Source organism: Cinclus cinclus, chromosome 6 (assembly GCF_963662255.1).
Source record: "Cinclus cinclus chromosome 6, bCinCin1.1, whole genome shotgun sequence".
NCBI classification, from domain to species: domain Eukaryota; kingdom Metazoa; phylum Chordata; class Aves; order Passeriformes; family Cinclidae; genus Cinclus; species Cinclus cinclus.
Genome location: NC_085051.1, coordinates 27,696,209 through 27,717,439, shown reverse-complemented (window position 1 = coordinate 27,717,439; position 21,231 = coordinate 27,696,209). Strand labels below are relative to the sequence as shown.

General features: G+C 42.1%; 1 protein-coding gene across 1 annotated transcript in view; it reads left to right on the top strand.

The window, feature by feature from the left end:
• The window catches only part of RGS6 (regulator of G protein signaling 6), a 102,004-nt gene that overhangs the window by 10,806 nt on the left and 69,967 nt on the right, over positions 1-21,231 (top strand). Inside the window, exon 2 of the mRNA XM_062494244.1 lies at positions 20,707-20,757. Within this exon, the coding sequence (XP_062350228.1) occupies positions 20,707-20,757 (51 nt within the window). The remainder of the gene's footprint in view (positions 1-20,706; positions 20,758-21,231) is intronic.

Genomic DNA, 21,231 nt, shown 5'->3' with positions numbered 1-21,231 from the left:
TTTAGCTCTGCTGAGCTCTCATTCATTATGTCTAGACTCTATCAGTTTAGGTGCAGCTCTGGAAACAGCTGTCCTCTGTTCCACTGAGTCCTCTAGGCCTTGCCTGTCAATCCAGAAATGTCAAGATTAAATTCCTTTTCATTACTTCTCTTCAGCGCTCAAAGGATTTGTTATCAGTCTGGATAGGTTCAGGGATGAGATGCATGAATTTTCTTGAAGTAGTCTCAGGCCATGAAGCATTTTCTGTATCAGGAATTCACATAATGTGAGCTGATCTAGTCACAGCACTTTAGGTGCAGATTCTGAGAGTGCTGGAAAAGTCATGGTGGGATGTAGAATACCAGACCAGGAAAAAACTTTGCATGTGCAGTGACATGCTGGAGATTTGTCATTCTGAGACTACTGTTGTTAAAGCAAGGTTCATTCCATTAGGGCCTGTGCTGTTGAAAGAAAATTTTAAAAAAATATGTCTGATTTTTGTCAACACTCACTCTTCTTTCCTGGGATTCCTGGGCTATCCTGTTCATAGAAAAGGGAATGCCCATTTTAGGGACAGTTTATTTGAGAATTGCATTCTGCATACTGCAGTAGGTGCCTTACTATCCCATTTTTAAAAATAATTCTCTTTTAAAATTAAGAAGTCCTGATGGTCCTTCTCCTAATTCACCCTTTAGTTCTTGTCCTTTTTGCATGTATGTGGTACCTTCCACCATTGGCCTCACCCACTGTGGTTTCTTCAAGTCTGCCTCTGAAAGGAGCCTACAAGAAGGAGAGGGACTTTTTACAAGAGCGTGTTGTGGTAGGACAGGAGTCAAACTAAACAAACTCAAACTAAAACAGAGTAGGTCTAGATTGGATGTAAGGAAAAAAATTCTTTACTCTGAGGGTGGTGAGGCGCTGGAACAGTTTTCCCAGAGAAGCTGTGGATGCCCCATCCCTGAAGGTGTTCAAGGACAGGTTGGATGAGGCTCTGAGCAACCTGGTCTGGTGAAGGGTATCCCTGCCTCTGGTGGGGGGGTTGGAACGAGATGATTTTTAAGATCCCTTCCCAACCCAAGCCATTCTATGAAAATAGTTCACATTTCTCAGGGATTAAAGCCAACACACTCTATTGTGTAGCAAGACAGCACACAGGAATGGGAGCTTGGGGGGTGTGTGAGGAGAGGTTGAAAAGCTGTCATACCTTGATTGTGATGGCCATCTGTGATTGCATATTTTCATTTTTGGGTAACTGGTTGTTTATGGGGACCTGTAGGTTTGCCCTGCAAAACAGGAGTGTGTCCTTTGCAGATGGTAGTCAGGGAGGTAGATTAATATGCTGCCATGGTGAGAGGTAAAACCCGCAGATGCTTTGTGTCATGCCTGCATGGGTCCTTGGAGCCACCTTGCTGGCTTTGCTAAATTAAAGGAAAGTAGCATCTGCTCTTCAGCTGTATCACTTGGCAGTACCTGATCAGCTTGACTGACTCTGTGAGCATGTTCCTGTCTGTGTCACTCACAGTTCATCCTGTCTTGTCCTGTTGCATAGCAAACTTTATTTCAGGAGTATTGTGAGAATTCTACTGTCCTAATGAAAAACTATATTGACTCAAAATTAATATAAATGGCAGCTGCATTTTGTTTTGTTATATAAACTTATCCCTTTGTTTTATTCTCAAGCTATGTATGTTCAGCTTCTGGTGATGAAAATGGTAATTTCACGGTATGTTTTGGGAGCATGGGATAATATGCAACCTGCTCTTTGTAAAAAATCTGAGGTGCCAGGTAGGGCTGTAGTACTGATGTAATGTGCAATACCGTATTTTGAGTGAGAACTTACTGAAGGGCATTTGGCATCCAGAGGGTTCACACTGTATCTGTTAAGAGAATTTACTGCAAGTACTCTAATATGAGGTGGGTTTCTACAGCACATTTGTGAGAAAGACTCTGCAGGATCCCTGCTGGTGTTGGGATTCACGTTTTCTGAAAGGGTAGCTTCCAGAGAAGCCAGGCTACAGTGGGTATCTATACATGCAGATGCATTTGGAACCCCTGTGGCAAAGACAGTGTATTTGCAAGCTCCCTGTGGGTGCTGGGAGGGACAGAAGATCTGGCATGTCCTTTTCAGGTGTGTCCCTTTTCTCCTGCTTCTGCCTTTTTTCCTCATACCTTGCAGCTGCTGAAGGGACAAGTCTCACCTACTGAGATGTGAGTGTACAGAAGATTTCTCTGAAGTGTTAGCTCTTGGCTAATGTGGGGCAAGTTGGCAGATGGAAACTGCAAAAGGCAGGCTCTAAGGGGTATAGTAAGAATACCCACTTTGTTTCAAATCAATGGCCACCAGCAGCCCTCTGGCCGTGGATCCTGTAGTGGATATCTAGGGTAGTATATAAGAAAAAAGGCAATGTTTAGCAGTATTGTGGAGGTATGTTGCTCGGTCACCAGCTGTCTGGACTGAGAGGGACATGGTGAGGGTCATAGATGTTTTGCTATTCTGCACTGATTTGGTTGTGTTTACATTTTTCAGATATATGGAACAAATTATTTTTACCTCACAGTAAAGGGGGAAAAAAAAGCCTTTTAGGAAGCAGTTTGGAATAAGAATTAAATATTTTCAGTGTTTTACATTGACATACATAAAATCCTGCAAATGTACATGTAACATACTTTTTAGCTTGTGTGTGACAGACACAAAGGTGAACTGTCATAGACATGGATTTTAATGTTTGAGTGGAAAAAATTTCAGTTTAACATGTAGATATGTAAAGCAGTTCTTCACTCCTTTCCTGACTAATACAGCGTAAGAGTTGGACTGTATTAACATTGTAGATCTCTTTGAAATGAAGTATTCTGTTGTATTCTACTCAAGTAACCATCCCAGTTAGTTAGCTGAAGAGACTGGCTGAGAACATGCTTTTGTAGTGCTAGTGCTATGGAGAACCAGCTGCTCTGTGCAGAAAGATCCTGCACTGATTGCCTTCAGCACCCAGGACATCTCACCCTTGCTGTCCCACCATGCTTGAAGGTTTTGTCTTTCTCTGCAGTTCAAGGAAATTAGTCAGCCTTCTTTATCCCATCACATCCCACCTGACCCTGTTCAACCTGTTACTACCCTTGTTTGCCACTTGACATCACTCCTGTTTTCTTATCTCTGTGCTTAAGTCACACAGGCGGCTTTAGCCTTTTATGCTTGCTTAGGATCATGATGAATGAATGGTGGCATTTTGATACAAAACTTGTTTTGTTTGGCTTTTGGTTTGTTGGGGATTTTTCTAGGTTTTGATTGTTTGTTTGTTTATTCGGGGTTTTTTTTTGGGGTTTTTTTTTTTTTTTTTAGATTTTGGATTTATAGATATAGATGGAAGGTGTAAAAACTCCATGAAGTGTGTGGTTTACAGTTAATCAAACATATGCCCTGCAGAATGTTTTCTCCCTTTAATGTTGCCTTACTGAGTACTTTCATGAAAGAAATTTCCCACTTACCCTTAAGGGGCAGTTTGTAGATATGTATCATTGGTAATTTTAAAAGAAATTTCTGCAGTACTGGAAGACTGATGTGAATTATATAGCTCTTTATTTTACTGTGTATGAACTAAAATGTGCCCACATTGTTGATGTGGTTTCTTTTAATGTATAATTTTACACATGAAAGCATAATGAAAGAAAAAAATGTGCCCAGGTTTTCCTATAAATCTTAAATTGTTTTACAAAGTTTTGGCTGCTGAATTGTAAAGCAAAAAGTAACAATCTGATGAATTATAGAATTGATTCTGGGCCTATATGCCAGCTCAAGAAAGAGATGAATGCTTGAAACCAAGCTCTTCCAATATCTGTGTGGCTAGGTGAAACACTTGAAGTGCCCTTGAAGTAAGCTTGGCATTAAAAAATGGCTCTAACGTTATGCCTATACATCTTGTCGAAAGCTGGTTAGATGTAGGCTCCTGAGGGCTTTTCAGTTTTGAAAATGGAACAAAAGGCTCTGAAGTAATTTCTGAAACTTGTGTCCAGTAGATTTTTAAAAAATTCAGCAAGGTTGTCTGTAGGACAACCTTTTGTTGTGCTGGTCATTTGTCTGGGGTTGATGTCCTTTGTAGTCAAGGGATGTAACAAATCTGTCTGGGGTAGTTCTCAAATACGCAAATGGTTTTTAGCCTGCCATGGCCCAGTTTTAATCTGAGGGAAATGTCCAATGTGTATTCAGGGAGGCAAATGGATGCAAACAACTAGAGAGAAGAAAAGGCAAGGAAGTGCATTTGTTTTACTTTCTGAATTACTACTTTAGAATACCAAATTACAGACGGCATAAAAATACCCAGTAATTTAGTTTCATAAAAGGAAGCAATCTACACCAGCACAAACATATAATTGCTTCAAAATAGGTTTAAGACAATAATGTGCATTTAATAACCAGATGATAAAATTGAAGAGATCTTAATGGAAAAAAAAAAATCGGTTGAATCTAAGCTATCCAGAGACCTACTTATCTCCATTCCTGATAGCCACTAATTATACATCCTGCTAAAAGGATAAAAGCCCCTATTATTTTTTTTCCTACAGATCAACTTTTCTTACGTTATTTTAATTCCAAGAAAGCAATCAAGCCCCATCAACATGTGGCTGTTTTTGTTGGCATGTGTTCTGGCAGGGGCTTTTGTGGGTTTGTATGGAGCTCTCATCAGCACAGGGAGGGACTCACTAGTGCCAAACTGGTCTGTATTTAGAAGTAGTTATATTCTTCCCTGATACCAGAACTTGACCAAGATGCTGTTGCCCAGTCATGACATCTTGGTGTGGTGACATTTGCTGGGCCAGTGAGGCAGCTCTGGTGCTACAGAGAGGGTAGACAGGGTCACGCCAAAGGCACCAACTTCCTGACCCTGTATTAAAGGCCTCAGAAGTGAAAGAGTTGAAAAAGTGATTAGCAGCTAGAGGTGCCTCCCATGGTACCCACTTCCTAGTGCTGGGCTGCTGGCCCTCATGGCAGTCTGTCAGTGCAGACACCCTTTCTCCTGCAGCCAGAGATTCAGGTGATCTAGAAGCTTCTGTACAGGAGACTCCTGCGGGGAGAGAACCCTACTTGAATCACTCCTGTACCACATGGCCCAAAAAATGCTAAGTGGCCATCACTGCCCATAGTGCTTCAGATGGGCACTGCCAACAACTGTCTAGCTCTTGACCTTCTTCAAATGCTTGAAAATTTTTCTTTTTTTGTTGCCCATGGCAAACCTGCTCTACACTCTTCTGCTTTGCTTCCAGGACTTGATTGCATGTCCTTTACACACTTAATCTGAATTGATAGTGAAATAAACACATCCTTTCCATTTTGTGTTTTCATTTCAAATAATGGAAAAATCTGTTCTCCCTTATAGAATAATGGAATTATTTAGATTGTAAAAGACCATTAAGACTATTGAGTCCAGTCATTAACCTAACACTGCCAAGTCCTCTGTTAAAGCAGGTCTCTGGGTGTCCCATCCACATGTCTTTTACATACCTCCAGAGATGGTAACTCAAACACCTCCCCAGGCTGTCTGTCCCAATGCTTGATAACCCTGTCAGTGAAGACATTTTTCCTAATAGCCAATCTTCTGGCTTTATCACTTGTTACATGAGAGAAGAGGCCAACCCCCACCTTGCTACAACCTCCTTTCAGATAATTGTAGAGAGTGGTAAAATCACCCTGGGCCTCCTTTTCTCCAGGCTAAACAACCACTTGGCTTCTTGTCTCGATTGGAGGCCAGAATTCTGTATCCCATGGGCTGCAGGAGGAGCAGAAGAAGAATTTAACCATGTCGAAATAAGTATCTTAAATTGTTTCTTTAGATGTGTTTATGGTCTACTCATAAAATGCACAGTCAATAGGGAGAGGCTAGAAGTTTGTGGGCCTTTTTTGCATGTTTCTGGATGTTTCTATGATGTATTGTAGCAGGCTGACCCTGACTGGACATCAGGTGTCCACCAATGCACCGTCAGTCCTCCTTCTTAGCTGAACAGGAGAGAGAAAATACAACAAAAGTCTCACAGGCTAAGATCAGGACAGGGAGAGATCACTCACCAGTTACTGTCATGGGCAAAACAGACTTGGGTAAATTAACTGAATTTATTACCAATCAAACCAGAGTAGGATAATGAGAAATAACCCAAAATCTCTTAATAGCCTTATCCCAGAGACACTACCACCTCCACTGATTGGCTCAGCCTTGGTCAACTGTGGCAGACCCATCTTGGAGGCAGCAAGCACTGGCTCCATTAGGCACAGGGGAAACTTCCAGCAGCTTCTCACAGAAGCCACATGTGGAGCCCTCCCACTGCCAAAGCCTTGTTGTGCCAGTCCGATCTATGTGCACAAAGTGCTTTTTTTTTACTGTGAACTGATAGCCTTAGTGAAACCTCACAAGAACAGACTTCAGACTTGGACCCACAAGACCTGCTAAAACAGGTATTTTTAAGATCTAAATATAAGGAGAGTTAAAGTCACAATACCAAAAACATCTCTGGCAGAAACATAGTCAATCAGACGAGCATTCTGGGCTTTTATAAGTGTAATTTGAAGGCAGGTTTGTTTTTTTTTTTTTAATTTGTAGTGGGACATTGAGAGAAAGCTGGAGATACTGATTTTATCTTATAATGTTGCATACTAGGAGGGTGTGTTGAAGGACATGGATAAGTCATTGTCGTTAGAGAAGTTTCTTTAAAAAGTAGGTCAATAATTTGTCATGCTGTACTGCACTTTATAATAAGGCTGTCATCTCCACATCTGTGACATGACTTTTTATGTGTTTTCAAATTTAAATGCATAAAAGACACCCTCATGACTTTAGGAAGCAAATACCATCTCTTTCTTTAACCTCTTCTCACACCAGACCATCTCCCAGCAGCAAATTGTTGGTTTCACCATAGTCTGGCAGCCTTTACTTGGGTTTTGCAGCAAGTGTGGTCAGAGCAATGAAGGGAAGCTGTTACTCGATTGGGTCCTTGGTTTGAAATTTGCATGACCTTGTGTAGTCTGATCATGTTTGCACAAGACAGTCTGGGATTAAGCTGGTGACAGAATGTAAATACTGCTCTTTCAATTTGTTCTTTTGAGTTGGAAACAATAATCTGAGTTACCTGCCTTGGGACCTACTGTAGTTTGCTCTGAGAATAGTGTTAGCAAAATTTGCACAGTGCTGACAGGTTTCAGTCTGTGAAAGTAAAACTAGAAATAAGCCTTTACAGAGCAGGGATTCTACACAGGAGATTAGGAGTGGGGGGACTTTATTGGCAGGAATTGGCAATAATGTTCAACACCATGAAGTTGAAAGGCATTTTTTGTTTTCACAGGCTTAAGTAAGCATCAATTCATTAATCTTTACAGCTCTCCTGAAGGACATTACACATTTTTTAGCCACACATTTTTCCTTCAGGAATGTTATATGTGGTCTTTCCCAAGCCATACAAAAATGTACCAGAATGGAAGTTTGAATATCCCTGATGAAGTCCAGGTACATCCAGTAGCAGAAAAGAACGTTCCATCCTTTTATGTTTTACATTCTGATGTATGTATGGAGTATTACAGAATTCAGTGGAAAATGTGTTCACATATCTTAGATTATCATTTGACCATTTAGGTTTTGGAAGTGCAATTTATTTTTGCATACCTGTCATCGTTTTCAACATCTATATTCTTATTCCTTGGGCCTTTTTTTTACAGGCATGTCCTCTTGCTTCTTGTATATTTTCTCCATTGACTTCTACTCCTCCCTTCTAACTTGCCTCTGCACATGCAGCATAAGCTAATGGAGTATGAACAGGCTGAGAAGTTTATTTCAAAATAAATCACTATGTTGGTCAGAATCTGCTGAACTTGTGAGATGCCGTGGTTGTAAAAAGAGACCTGACACACTTTCAACTAGCTTCATTAGAGTTGTGACAGTGCCATTAGCAGTGCAGTTGATACAGTACCCAAAATTCTGGATACAACATGGGGAGGAGAAGGCAGCTCTGAGGCAGCATGATTACAGTTGTCTGAAGAAACTTGGCAATTTTTAACCAAGTGTGTCATGAGGTGTGAAGATGAGGTGTGTTCAGAGTTATTCTACACACATTACTGTGCAGAGGAGGAGGAAAGACAGTTCTTTGCCAGTATGACTCTGGGTTTCAGACTTGGTAATTTTATGTTTTCATAGAAAAATAAAATGCCACTTAGGATGCCTTTGCTATATCAGAGCTTATTTGACCTGTCAATTTTTTATATGGCCTTGGAAGGAGTATTTTGTGGTGAGATTGATGTAGTATTTGCAACTATATATATGTGTTCACTATTCTTCCACTTAATCTGGTGTCACTTAGTTACCTTGCTTTTTGTACAGTGGGATTTCTGATCCCAAATCCTCCAAACATCATTTTCATGCTTGTTCTTGCAGAGGGGACCATACAATATACATTGCAGCAACTAATCTCTAAATTGTGTTCCTGAGGAAGGGCTATATGAGTATACAAAGCCATGGATTCCTGTATTTTTATATAAATTTTACTGCCTGCTTCTATGTGACAAAACATTTTGTTAGACAGAAGTGACTTCTTTTAATTTTTCCCCCTCAGTTTAATATGATCTCTTTTTGGATCCGACTTTATTTGTTTCTATTGCATTACTATTTGTTTCTATTGCATTGCTTTGCAGACAAATTTGCTGTAATACTTCCAAAATTTATTTTTTTCTTCAAAACTTTTATTCCTCAATATATTCTGTACCTTTCACTGTTTAGATTTCCACTCTCTTGATTCAATTTAATTCGTAAGGTCATAGCTTTAAGCCTTTTGGGTGGTTAACCTGTTTTAGATGTTTTATTTTCCTCTGGGATAACAAAAGAAGTTCAGATTACAGATTTACAGCCATGAGTTTTCTTTTTGTGTCCAGGTTTTGCTTTTCCTCCCCAGTGCAGCATAAGTAAATATGTTTATAAAAGACAAGATAGCACAGTAAAATGCTCAGCATTCTTGCTCTGTCCTGCAAATATTTCCATGTGTACCTGACTTTGTTCTGGGAGCAGGCCAGTGAGCTGGCTGTGCTGGGACAGGCAGCTCTCCCAGGCCAATGGTACAGTGATCCAAGTGCTGTGTCTCTTGTCATCTTTCTCGGGGACTTGATGCAAGATGCTGATGACTTGTTGAGGAAAAAGAGGAGATGGCACACCTGAATGTGTTCCTCCTGAGCGCGTGGTCCTCGGGTGAAAGTGAAAAATAAGCAGAAGATAAGTGAGATATTCCCCCGCTGTGCCTTTGCACGCCTGTTTTCAGATACAACCTGATGGTGTGACCTGTTGCATTTTGCCGTTTTATTGCAATTCTGTGTCTTGATTGACTTCCCCTCACCATTCTCTTCCCTGTGAGTGGCTTCAGTGGACACAGTGTTCCTCTCTGTCTCCGGTGTGTTTCCTGGGGTGTGGAGAGGACAGGACAGTCCTCGCTTCTTTCCTCCTGGAGTCTGTTTGCTCTCCTCACCTCCGAAATCAGTAACATCTGGACACCATGAGCGGCACTTAGAAGAGGGCTGCGTGCTCCAGCTGGTTTTCCAGCAGCCTCGCAGTTTCCCGCAGTTTCCGAGGAGCCAGCTTTGGTCTGCGGGCAGATGATACCTCTGCCCGGGGCAGACGCTGGGGAGGGCTCGTCCCCTCCGCCCGCCCGGCCCCCGGGGCGTCCTGCCATTCCCTGGGCAGCACCAGCGCTTCCCGTTCCCTGGGCAGCGCCAGCGCCTCCCGTTCCCTGGGCAGAACCAGCACCTCCCGTTCCCTGGGCAGCGCCAGCGCCTCCCGTTCCCTGGGCAGCACCAGCGCCTCCCGTTCCCTGGGCAGCGCCAGCGCCTCCCGTTCCCTGGGCAGCACCAGCGCCTCCCGTTCCCTGGGCAGCACCAGCGCCTCCCGTTCCCTGGGCAGCACCAGCACCTCCCGTTCCCTGGGCAGCGCCAGCACATCCCGGCCGCCTGCCCGCCCGGCCCAGCGCAGCCCAGCCCCGCGGCTGCCATCGGGGAGGGATGCGGGCTGAGCTCAGCCTACCACAGGGGTCTTGGGGCAAGGAGGAGGGAGGATGGACAGAAGGCGAAACGAGGGAAGGAGCGATATGCGTTTTAAATGAGCAGGTGCTCTTGAAGCGAGAACGATCTGGAAGCATTGGAAGAATGTTTGCAATGACAGGAAAGGTTTGTTCTCCTCGTAATACGCGTCGTTTTGCCGTAACAGCCAGGCGGTGCGGCCCGGGCTGTGTGGCCGGTGCCGGGAATTTTGGGAAGCGGGTTTCCAGCGGCTGTGCGCGCACCTGGGGCTGGGCGCGCGGCCGGCGCCGTCCGTGCTCGCTCAGCGCCCCCTGGCGCGGGGCTGCGGCATTGCGGCTCAGACCGGAGCCGGCCGTGGCCACTGCGGGGCGAGCGCAGGAGCCTTGTGTGGACCCCAGGGAGATGTGTTTGCTCCTACTTTGTTTTCCATCTTCACGTTTACGGGAAGAAATTGTTTTTTCTAGAGTATTTACATTGTTCTAGTTTCTGCCGTCTCTCGTGAAATTACTCTCTGAAGGTATTTTAAGATTTCTCTCCCAGAACTTCTGATGAATGAAAATACTTAGTAAAACCTTACAGAACACAGGGTTGCTTGCCTAAGAAAAAGCTTTTGCTTTCCATAGAAAGGATTTTGAGCTTTGCTGTTCAGAAACTAAAAGCAGTGTGCATGTGTTTTGCTGCACTACAGGGCTGTTCTGTGGAAATCTGCCCGGACAAACTGTTGAGAAACAGTAAGGTCTGAGATTGTTCCTGCCATACTCAGCAGGACACGGCTGAATTCAGAGTGCACAGAGTGGCTGATGTGCCCAGGGATATATTTCTAGAGAGCCAAACCAGACTGGGTTTGTCAAGAGTCTGTGGGGGTGGGAAAACACCCTGAGCTCATGAGGTTTCCAGAAAGAAGTGATTGAAGCTGCTGGGTCTCAGACCGGGACACTGTTGGATGGCAGTAGGAAAGCAGCAGCACAGTCAGCTTTGTCCTACTGCTGGTGGGTGTTGCACCACAAAGCTCTCTAAAACAAAAGAGCTGCTCTGATCAAGGCTGATCCTCCCTACACAGTGATTGGCTGTGCTTTGTGCTTGGGTAGCAACCAAATACACAGTGATGCCCATCCCACTTTCAGAACCTGTTGCTATCAGAAATCACTGCTGCTTTGGGGCAGCCCATCAACTTTTCCAACTCCAAACCCATACTTACATCAAAAGGAGTTAAATAAAATGTTGGTCTTCAAATTCTTGGAGGGAAAAAGAAGGAAAATATTTTGCTAGATTCTCTCTATCTTAGAATGAAAACAAAAATGCTTTCTAAAATTCATAGATAGATAAATTGGAATCAATTTTATAAACTGATTCGTAGTCGTTCAGTGCAGCTTTCAGCTTATCAAAATGCTTCTTACTTTCAGAGGTTATTTGATAAAATAAACCAGACAGGAAATGTTATTTTAAAATATAGATATTTAAGAAATTATGATTGTTGTGTTTACTGCTTGCATTATGCGCATCTTTGTGAAATCAATCAAATATAAGAAAGAACAAATAATTTGCCTATTTTGAACTTGTTAATTATGGCTAACGGTTTTTTGCTTGTTGATTGTTTCAGTGTAATCATTAAATTCTTCTGCACATTTAGCATTCCCCCTGTTACATATCTCCACCCAAATTGGAAATGCAAATGGAACAAGCTGTTGCCAGCAAAATCAACTGCTCCTTGCCAGTAGAAGTCCCTTTAACACATGGCCTAAGGAGCCCTGTTTAAAATGTGGCCTCTAGTGCTAGTGTTAATATTGTCTCTTTGTTTTGCATGGCACTAAATAAATTGTCTCCATATAGAGAGAGTTGTCATTTGTTTGGCATTACCCTTGACTAAAAGAAAGTGCACGTGCTACCTTAATCCTGCTGGAGAATTGCCCCTGATTGACTGCTGCACCAGTACAGAGCTCCAGTGAGGCCAGCTGCACTCCAGGGCAGCCAGCATTATACGTGATTGAAAGACCTAGCAGGAAAAGGGGGGGTGGGAAAGCAGAACAATATTGATTCTTTTATTTTAAGAACAATGAACTCTTGGAGGGAAGAGAGTTACAGGCATTGGGTCATTTAATTTTCCAGGTAATGCGACTGTTACTGCATCACTGCAAACACTGTGTGTGGCTCTCAACCTTTCCTGAAGAGCATGAGGTGGAGGGAAGCAGGTAGCAATGTGTCAGGAGGAAGTGGCTTTCCTAGAGAATTTGATGAAGCTAACTACCCTTTTCTGTAATAGACATCACAGATGATCATGTTGCTGCAGTTAATATGGAAATGTGCGACCCTGGGAGAGATCTGTTGTGGCCAGGGCTCTGCTGATTTAAAAAATTGACTTTTGCAAACAGAATTACTGCAGAAATTCATAGAAATCTAGCATAGGTGAATACTGCAATTCCAGATCTCTTAGTAAATAAATATTGTGCCAAAATCATTGAAATGCTGCAGCTTTCAGAGCACTTTGCTGTCTTGTACCACTTGGTGACATTTACACCTTTTCAGGGAAACAACACTGTTACAACACTGGTGAGGGAAAGGAGGACCTTGATGTAACAGCCTTTGAAATTCAGTTTGTGAATGAGGACGTGGTGTGAAGTGACTCGATAGTCCGTGCTGAAATACACCAGTCACCTTCTATGTTTTATCAATTTTCTTGTTTGCTGGAGATGGAAATTAGCTATTAAAAATATTAATATATGATCGAAATGACAGAAGCATTGCCTTTGATTTGAAGGCCGTGCACATGAATTGAAGTAAAAATGTTTCATCCCTAACAAGATCTGACACAGGAATCTTCAGAAGCCTTGATTCCAGCAGTGCTCAGAGTTGCTTCCTTTGCTGTTTTGTTGCCAAATCATTTTGACAATGTGAGGAACAGCGCCTAAACACTACTATATGGCAGGGAGCCAAATTGCTAAGCTGTATGAGCCACTTCAGTTGTCTGAGTTATGCAAAGACAGAGCACCCTGAGAAGCAGCTGGAAATTTATGATCAGTTGTAGGTGTACAGGTGCATCTCAACACATCCAGTTCTTAGTGATCTGTAAAAGGTGGTAATTTCAGATGCTACTACAAAATGCTGTTAGTAGTGCTGCTGGGAGGGTGGGAGTGCAAGGTACCACTTTCCTGCCTTTTGTACACCTCTATAAGGGCTCTTGAGGCTCATCTTCTGTGGATGTTACAGGAGAAATGGGTTTGAATGACACAAAGGGTGGAACTGCTAATTCTTTTTGGTTTGCAATTTCCTCCCCATACTCGTAGTAACAGCAATTTGATATGAGTTGTATTTGAGGAGAGAATAAGATCTGGGCACAGGTCACATGGTATATCTCTAATTTAGGCCAAATTCTAGCCAAGTGAAGCAATAGGGATTGCACTGAGGTTATGGTATATCCTGGATTCCAGAGGATGTGTGCATTCGGGTTTGTTGATGCCAGGCCTGTTGTTAGGTGGCACAGACATGATGGCAGCTCAGGCGTTCCAAGTCAGCTGAGGGGCGTTTAGAACAAGTAAAGGAGTGGCTGCCCCTGTGGTTAGGCCACAGCTTAGCATCTCTCAGTGTGAGCAAAGGTCAGCGAGGGTCAAAGGTGCTGAGTGTCAGGTGTGAAGGCTGGCCCAGTGTGACACAGTGAAGTGCAGTGAGAACAACACTGAGGCTGGCATAACACTAAACCCTTTATGAGCTGGGCTGGTCAACTGGAAAAAGACCTTTTGCTGGTATCGCTTTTTTTCCAGTTGAAGACCTGGTTTAAGCTGCCCTGGCAGACTCTTTCACTGGGATTAACTGTGTGTCCATTAAGAGGTTTGCTAACTCAGCCTTACTGACACCGGTGTCAGGCAATCATTTTAAATCCAGGGCTCTCATTGAGTGGCATGCTGTTCCTCAGCATGGCTGCCTGCTTCTAGGTGTTGGTGATGGGAGGGTGCTGCAGTGCCTTCAGGTGTGCCTGCCGCTGCTTTCTTTTGTGCCTCGTAAAGGTACCTGAGCTATTTTTAGATGGGCAACCTTGTAAGGAAAGAAATCTGGCTGTGGTGTCTCTGAGATCTTAAGATCTAATTTATCTTTGTTACCTGGGTAAATTAGCCCACACAGAGCTCTGCACCATCATGTCATTTATTGATTCCTGCCTAGAGTGAAAATCTCCCTCTATAGGTCTGCATTGTGGAGGGAGTGTGTACTTTGATAGCCTGACCAATATAATGAGAAGGCAAAAGTCCCTCTGAATAACAGGTCAGAGGAAGGAGTTATTAACAGGGATGAAAGTACACAGGAATTTGGATTTTAAAATTCTAAATCTCCATCTTTCAGATTTTGTGTTCTACCTTCCCACCAAACCTCATTCTTGCTTCACACAGAGTACTGTGTTTTCAAATTTTTTATTACAAGAAAAGTAAATTGTAAATTCAAGCTCTCAAGTTTACAATGAACAAAAGGACACCTTAGAAACTTTGGCTGCTTTGATCCAAAAGGGGTAACACTCCTGCTGGTAATGGTTGTTAATAATTCACAAACAAGATTTAAAGTGAGTGTAGCATAAAGGAAAACTACTGTTGCTAGAAGCTCGGAGCTGTTGTAGCTTTGATGATGCTCCTTAAGCTGTTGTGGCTTTGATGATGCTCCTTGCTGACACTGAGTGGTGCAATTACCACATGCTGATGAAGGAGAGCTGCAATTACCACATTTTCTGAGTCAACTGCTGAGATATTTTTTTTAGTTGGCATTGGTATTTATTTATGTACTCATTGTAGGTAAATTTTATAAAACACTTCCTCAATATTTATAACAGAATTCTAGAGAGAGACCTAGATGTTCTTCTTCCCCCCTCCCCCCCCCCATAAAAATTGTTGCTTTGTGTTGAATCCCGACTGTGAGCAGTAGCCTATACTTCCAACTTAGCTGAAATAACTGTGGGTGTCAGTGGGAGGGCTCTATGTAAGAGAAAATGTAGCACAGAGGGCTAAAGGCCTTGAGAAATTTTGTTTTAAATTGTTTTGCCCTTTATCATGGGGGATGTTAATTTGTTTATTTTTGCAAGCCCAGTAGTAAAAATGGGGATAATTAACGTTTTTGTCCTAGATTTACCAAGGACTCGGAACTGGTTGGGGAAGGACCCAAGATATTTTTTTCATTTAATAGTGTGATTGGCACTATTAAATGATTGGCAGTGTAAAAAGCATCTTGAGTGTCTGCTCATACACCTGTGCATGTATTTTTATGTCATTTCAACTGCTTGTAATTTTTTTTCTCTTGCTTTGCTTATACAAATATTTAAAGATTGCTCTGAGTTCAGGAGCAAATTGTTTGGAAAATTCAGTGCTAAAATGGGCTCATCTTTTGTCAAGAATGAGGTGACAGGAAGGGGGACATATTTTTATCCTTTCAGCAAAAGACTGTCTAGACTGTGATTTTGAGTTTGGAGGTGATTGACATCAGAGGCCAGACACATGGCTTGTTTGCCCATGGACTGTGTAGATAGAGTCTAGGAAGGAGCTGAACAGTTCACACTTTTCATGGAAAAAACCCAACAAAACAAAAACCCCTATCACAACCAGACCAACTGCCCCCCCCCCACCCCCGCCATGCGAAAGTACTTAATAATTTTTTAAACAATCAAATTATGTTCAGAGAATATTAGAGTTACAGTAATACTGAAAGAAAGACAGGAAATAACCAAGCAATCTTCTGTATCCCTCTGTAAACAGATATGTGCAACACATTCCCAAATGCTATGATCAAGTGGTATTTTTAAATGTTTTTAAGACCTCACTTGCTTCAGTGATACTATCTGTCAGTGCAGTATGAAGCTGTGAAAGATCTGAGATCCAGGATATCCCACCCCATCAGCTGGTGGCATCCAGTGGCGAGGGCTCACCTTAACAAGTCCCATGAGACAGGACAAACTTTAGTCCTTGGTCACTGGTGCCACACCTGGCCACACAAGATGTCCTATGTCAAATCCCTGTAGAGCTCCACTCATCAGTGCTTGTCAGTTCTGCAATCTTTGGACACAGTAAAATAAGTAGCTGTCTTTCCAGGACTAAAAAGAAAAATAAAGATGTACACATTTGCTGAGGTTTGAGAAATACTCCTATATTTTTTATTTGTATACATATACCTGTGTGCGTACAGGTGTAGGCCTTGTCAGGGACATGTTAATCCATTGGGTGACAAGCAGACCCCAGTGGTCCTGTCTCCTTTGCTGAGAACCAGAGGTACAGACTCCACTCCACTTCAGAAACAGCTGGAGAACGGTGCGTTGTCCTCTCTGCCTTTGTCATTTCAGCACGTGAAAGATGGGCAAATCTTCCTTTCTACATTTTCTGGGAGAGGTAGAACAACATAGGTTGAATAGATAAGGTATCAAATACAGGGGTGGTGACTCACCTCACCAACTACCTCTTGCCCGTGGCCTCGCACCTTGTGAATATTTAAAATTTATCTTTCAGTGTCTTGCCATTCATTTGTCATGTTGACAGGCAATGGCCAGCAGAGAACACTAAGAACTATTAGGGGGTCACTGAGGCTGAAGAGAAAATGTAGAAAATAGCAATAAATATAAAACTGCTGGTCTGTCTCCAAACACATAGCTGGATAAATGATCATTGTGAATATGTTTGCACATAGAAATACAGGTATTCTGTTGGTGTTAAGCAACGTCAGCTTCAAAGAAGAGCCTAAGGCAGAATGATATGTTTCATTATAGATGAGGAGGAAATATGTGTTCAAGGGATGTTGGCTCTTCTTGAACTGAGCATTCTGACTCAGAGGAAATGTAGATGTATAGAGAGGAGCACAGAGAAGATGGAAGCTATTGCTCTACCTGGATTCAGTAACACTTCCTGTTATGAAAACATGCCCAACTATTTGTTTTCAGAAGATTTCAAATGCTCTGTTAATGTACAGTGGAAACATGTCATAGTCAAGGTTTTCCTTGGGTGTCCTCTGAAAGAGCTTGTGAAATGTGAGAAAATACCTTTTCGGGAAGGCGAGTTACGTGAGGACCATCCACCAGGCTTAATCTGAAGGAGAGGTGAAGATCATGTTTTCTGGAATACTTGCTGATAGAGGTATCTCTGTCTTGGTCTGGCAGATGACAGTGTTGTAAAGCAATCACTCAAATCTTCACTGTGTCTTAGAAGGAGAAATCGAAATTTTCTCATTTGAAGAAGGGCATAAGTAGTATTTCTAGGTGGTTGAGAAGGGCATAAGTAGTATTTCTAGGTGGTTGAAGTAGGTTACAGTGATAGAAACAGCCACAAGTAAATGCAAAGCCAATGTGTAAGGGTAACCCTAAAAATGGAAGGTATTATGGGAGATGACAGTAAAGCGTTTTCATTATGATTGCATATTAATCAGTGACATGGCTATTAACAATGACAGTAATTAACAGAGGAAGGAAAGACTTGTCATTGTCCCAAGGGTGAATAATCAGTCTTGGCAGGTGATAAATAATAGTTCAGCAAGCTCAGCAGAAAGATAATCTGTCTGCCTCAGGACAACTGGAGAACAGCTATAACATCTTCCAGGCTCTTGGCAGCATTCAGGAATGACTTCATGTTTTTAACCGAGACAAATTAAAATTCCTGAAATCAAGTGCTGCTTATATTCTGGAGTGGCTGATCACAGGAGTTCTGGTTGAGTCAGTGCCTTCAGTTTACTTACCCCTTTAAGCCTTTCTTAAAAGGGGTGAGGGACTGGGGAACCAGCTTTCAGCATTACTTGAATTTTTCATTGTTGTTTTTATATTCAGTTGAAAAATCATTCATTTTTTATTCAATTGGAAATTGAATAGATTCCACAGAAGTGTCCTAGAGCTGGGGAAATGATCATTCTGTGTAAAATTGGAATGGGATTTAGTCCTAAGTCAGGAACTAAGTGCTCCTGTACATTTGGAAAGGGGTCATGCAGAAAACACTTCACCTCCTGTGAGCAAAGCAATGCAATACTGCAGATGATTGTCAGGTATCAGCTCTCACATCGCTTGAGAATACAATGTCTCAGAGATCACTGCAAGCCTGTAACCAGACACCAAAATCAGGAGAGACAATGAATTATTTTGCTTGGGGGTGAACTGAAAAACTAAGAAGGTTCTGGTTTCACTTGAACCAAGACAGCATTTTGTGAGATTTTTATTTCTAACAATACAGAAGCACTGCAGTTTGAATCTTCTTGAATTAGCATTCTAACCATAAATATTGTGCTCTGTCTTCAGAATCCTTTGTTTTTGCAAAAGGTAAAAGGGAACACACACGTTTATAATATAGAGTATTTTATTAACAAACTTGTCAAAACAACATGGCTCTGAACATATTCCCCATACGTTATTCAGATAACAGTGTTCACTTGATGCCTTCTCATTTAGCAGATAATTTTGCACCCATCATGTATATTTTTCTGAATAAATTTATTGTTCAGAAAATTATATAACCCCAGGATGCATCTGGCAAGGTACTTCTAGTAGAAGTGCTGGCACCAATACCAAAGGCATTGGTTTGCTGTTCTGCAAGGTAGCAACTGCAGTTTTGGTGAGCTCAGTGCAAAGAAGTGGATTTAAATTTGAGAAGTTGCCGAATGGTAAAGTACAGGGAGAGACCACTTTAGGAGGACATAGGAATAGTTGAGTTGGTTTAATGAGATGGAGGCAGGGAGTCAAAGTATCAGCCCTCTATAGAAACACTCAGGAGAAACTGTCAGGAAGAGCAATCATTATTTTCCTTCAATAATAATACAGTTATGAAATGCATATAAATTGCACATTAACAAACTTAGGTTGTGAAGTTATGGGAAGAGTTCAGTCTATCAAAAAAAATAATTCTGGAATAACTTTCCATATAGGATAGTGGCAACTGAAAATGTTCCTAGGTGAAGCTAGGAGGTGTAGAGAATTACTGTACTGTGGAGAATACAAGATGGTGAGATTGGTCCTTTAGTATCTGGTTTACTGATACCTTCAAGGCAGGTTGAGACAATGCCCAGCTGCTGCTTGTTGATCACATCTGTTTGCCCAGTATTTCAGTGAAATCAAATGCTTCCCTGATCTTCAAGAACCCCAGTGATTCTCTGCAGGGGACAGGTCTGTTGTTTCACCTGCCTTGGGTGGGGAATGAGGTAGGTCAGGTCCATATTGTTGCCTGTTGCTGAAGCCTGACTGAAGAGGGTTTACTGGTGCTTTTTGTAATGTTCTGGGTCAACTTCCATTGTCATGGAAGTGGGAGCTGCTGTCACTTTCTGTGTGGGGTAGAGCTCACATTTCTAATGGGAATTTCACCTGTATGGGAGAGTTGGACCTGCAGATAATTGCAGGGGCCTGAGGCTCTAACAGTGTCTATTGTCTCTCCCTGTGGCACATCATGATGCTTTGGGACTGTGGAAAGCAAAATGTTCTTCTGGATCAACCATTGTGGTTATGCTGCTCCTTGAAATCCCATCCATGTCTGAGCTCAGAAGTGTTCCACACAAATAAGATCCTCTGGGATTAGTTTAACAAGCCTGAACCACACTGGATGGGGCTTTGATCAGCCTGTTCTAGTGGGTGGCATCCCCACCCATCCATGGCAGGGGAGTTAAAACTGGATATGTTTAGGTGCCTTCTAGCCCAAGCCAGTCTATGATTCTATGAAATGTTACTGGGGCTATTAGTCTGCTGTATATGGATGGACATATTTCTCTGGAAATTGACTGTATGCTGAGAAAGGCTTGGTGTTATGTCTGCATGCAGACATGGCATTGTTAGGTTGTGATGAATGCTGTTGTAAAGTAGTATGGGTTTGCCATGTTGTATCCAAGTGTCTTTGCTGATTGCCTTTGACTTTGGAGAACTCTAGTTAGCTGACTTGTACACACCATTATGTTTAATTTTAAGCTTAACTTTCTGCGTATGTGATTTAACTAAATTTTGCTGTCTTTTCACAATGTATTTTGGTAACAGACCTTTCTACTGAACAGTGACAAGTTTTCCTCTTCTGTAATCTCTGTGCAAGCAATGAGTTTGCATACATGCAGAGGATCTGTCCTAGAGAATTTGATGTTCTTTATAAGATGGCAACAACTTTCATTATTCTTGAGGGTCCCTGAAAATCTAATGAACTTCATGATGGCTCTTAAAGGTTCACTCTTCCCAGCCCCCATTCAGTTTGTATGATCTCCACTAGGTGACTGCTCACAGGGCTTGTGGTTGCAGGCTCTCTGAATACCACCTCCTTCTCGAAGACATTGCTTGCCTTTGATATAAGTAAGGCCTTCATGTCTATTTTTGACTGATTTTTTGGTTCTACACAGCTACACATTATGGGTGTGAGGTGCTAGTAAATGCCCCTTCATCTCCTTGCTAACCAGTGCTTGCAGCAACTTATCTCTGTATGCTGAGGTGAGAGAGAAGAAAATGGGAGAGAGCAGTTACAGTGAACCATTAGACTTATATCTGACTTCATGTATATCAAGTCTCCTATTGCACAGAAAGCTCCAGGGGACTTAGTACCTGTCAGTAATCATGTAGCTGCAGTGTGGCTCAAGAAGGAAAAGCATTCTGAAAACCTCAATGGAAATAAAAACGTAATGGAATAAAATTCATGCCACTTCTATTGTATCTATCTCAATGTTATCTCTCTCTAGGGCACTCAAAACCTGTGGTCTCATTGTCTAATGTTTCTTAAATTTTTGTTCATTTGTTTGTTAAGGTTCTGATATTGTGCAGTGGCTTATGAAGAACCTCAGCATTGAGGATGCAGGTAAGGTGACCACAGCTGGGGAGAAATAGGTGCTCCATCTGTATTGTGTGTGCCATTAGTAAATATATATTGCTGCAGTCTAAAATGCCAGTAAAAGAACATGGTTTATTTAAGCATTGTAGAGAAGGAGGAAGAAAAGTGCTAAGAGTCAGCATCTTAATTAAGTCTAATGCCTTATACTGCAACATATTGAAATACCATTGCAGGGATTTTAGCCTGTCTGTGGAACTGTTGCTGCCTACAGAGGACTGATTGATTTCAGGTTTTATTCCTATACTTCAAAAAGAAGTGGTTGGATGTGTGTGGTTAAGGAAGCAAATGCAGTGTCAGGTTTTCATGGTGTGAAGAAAGGTAGCCACAGCTGACAAGACATAGTATCCGTGTCATTCCTGGCAAGGGTCATAGAATCTGGTAATGGTTTTTAAGCTATCAAAAAGAGCAAATAGATAAATCAGCAGATTGATAAATGTATAA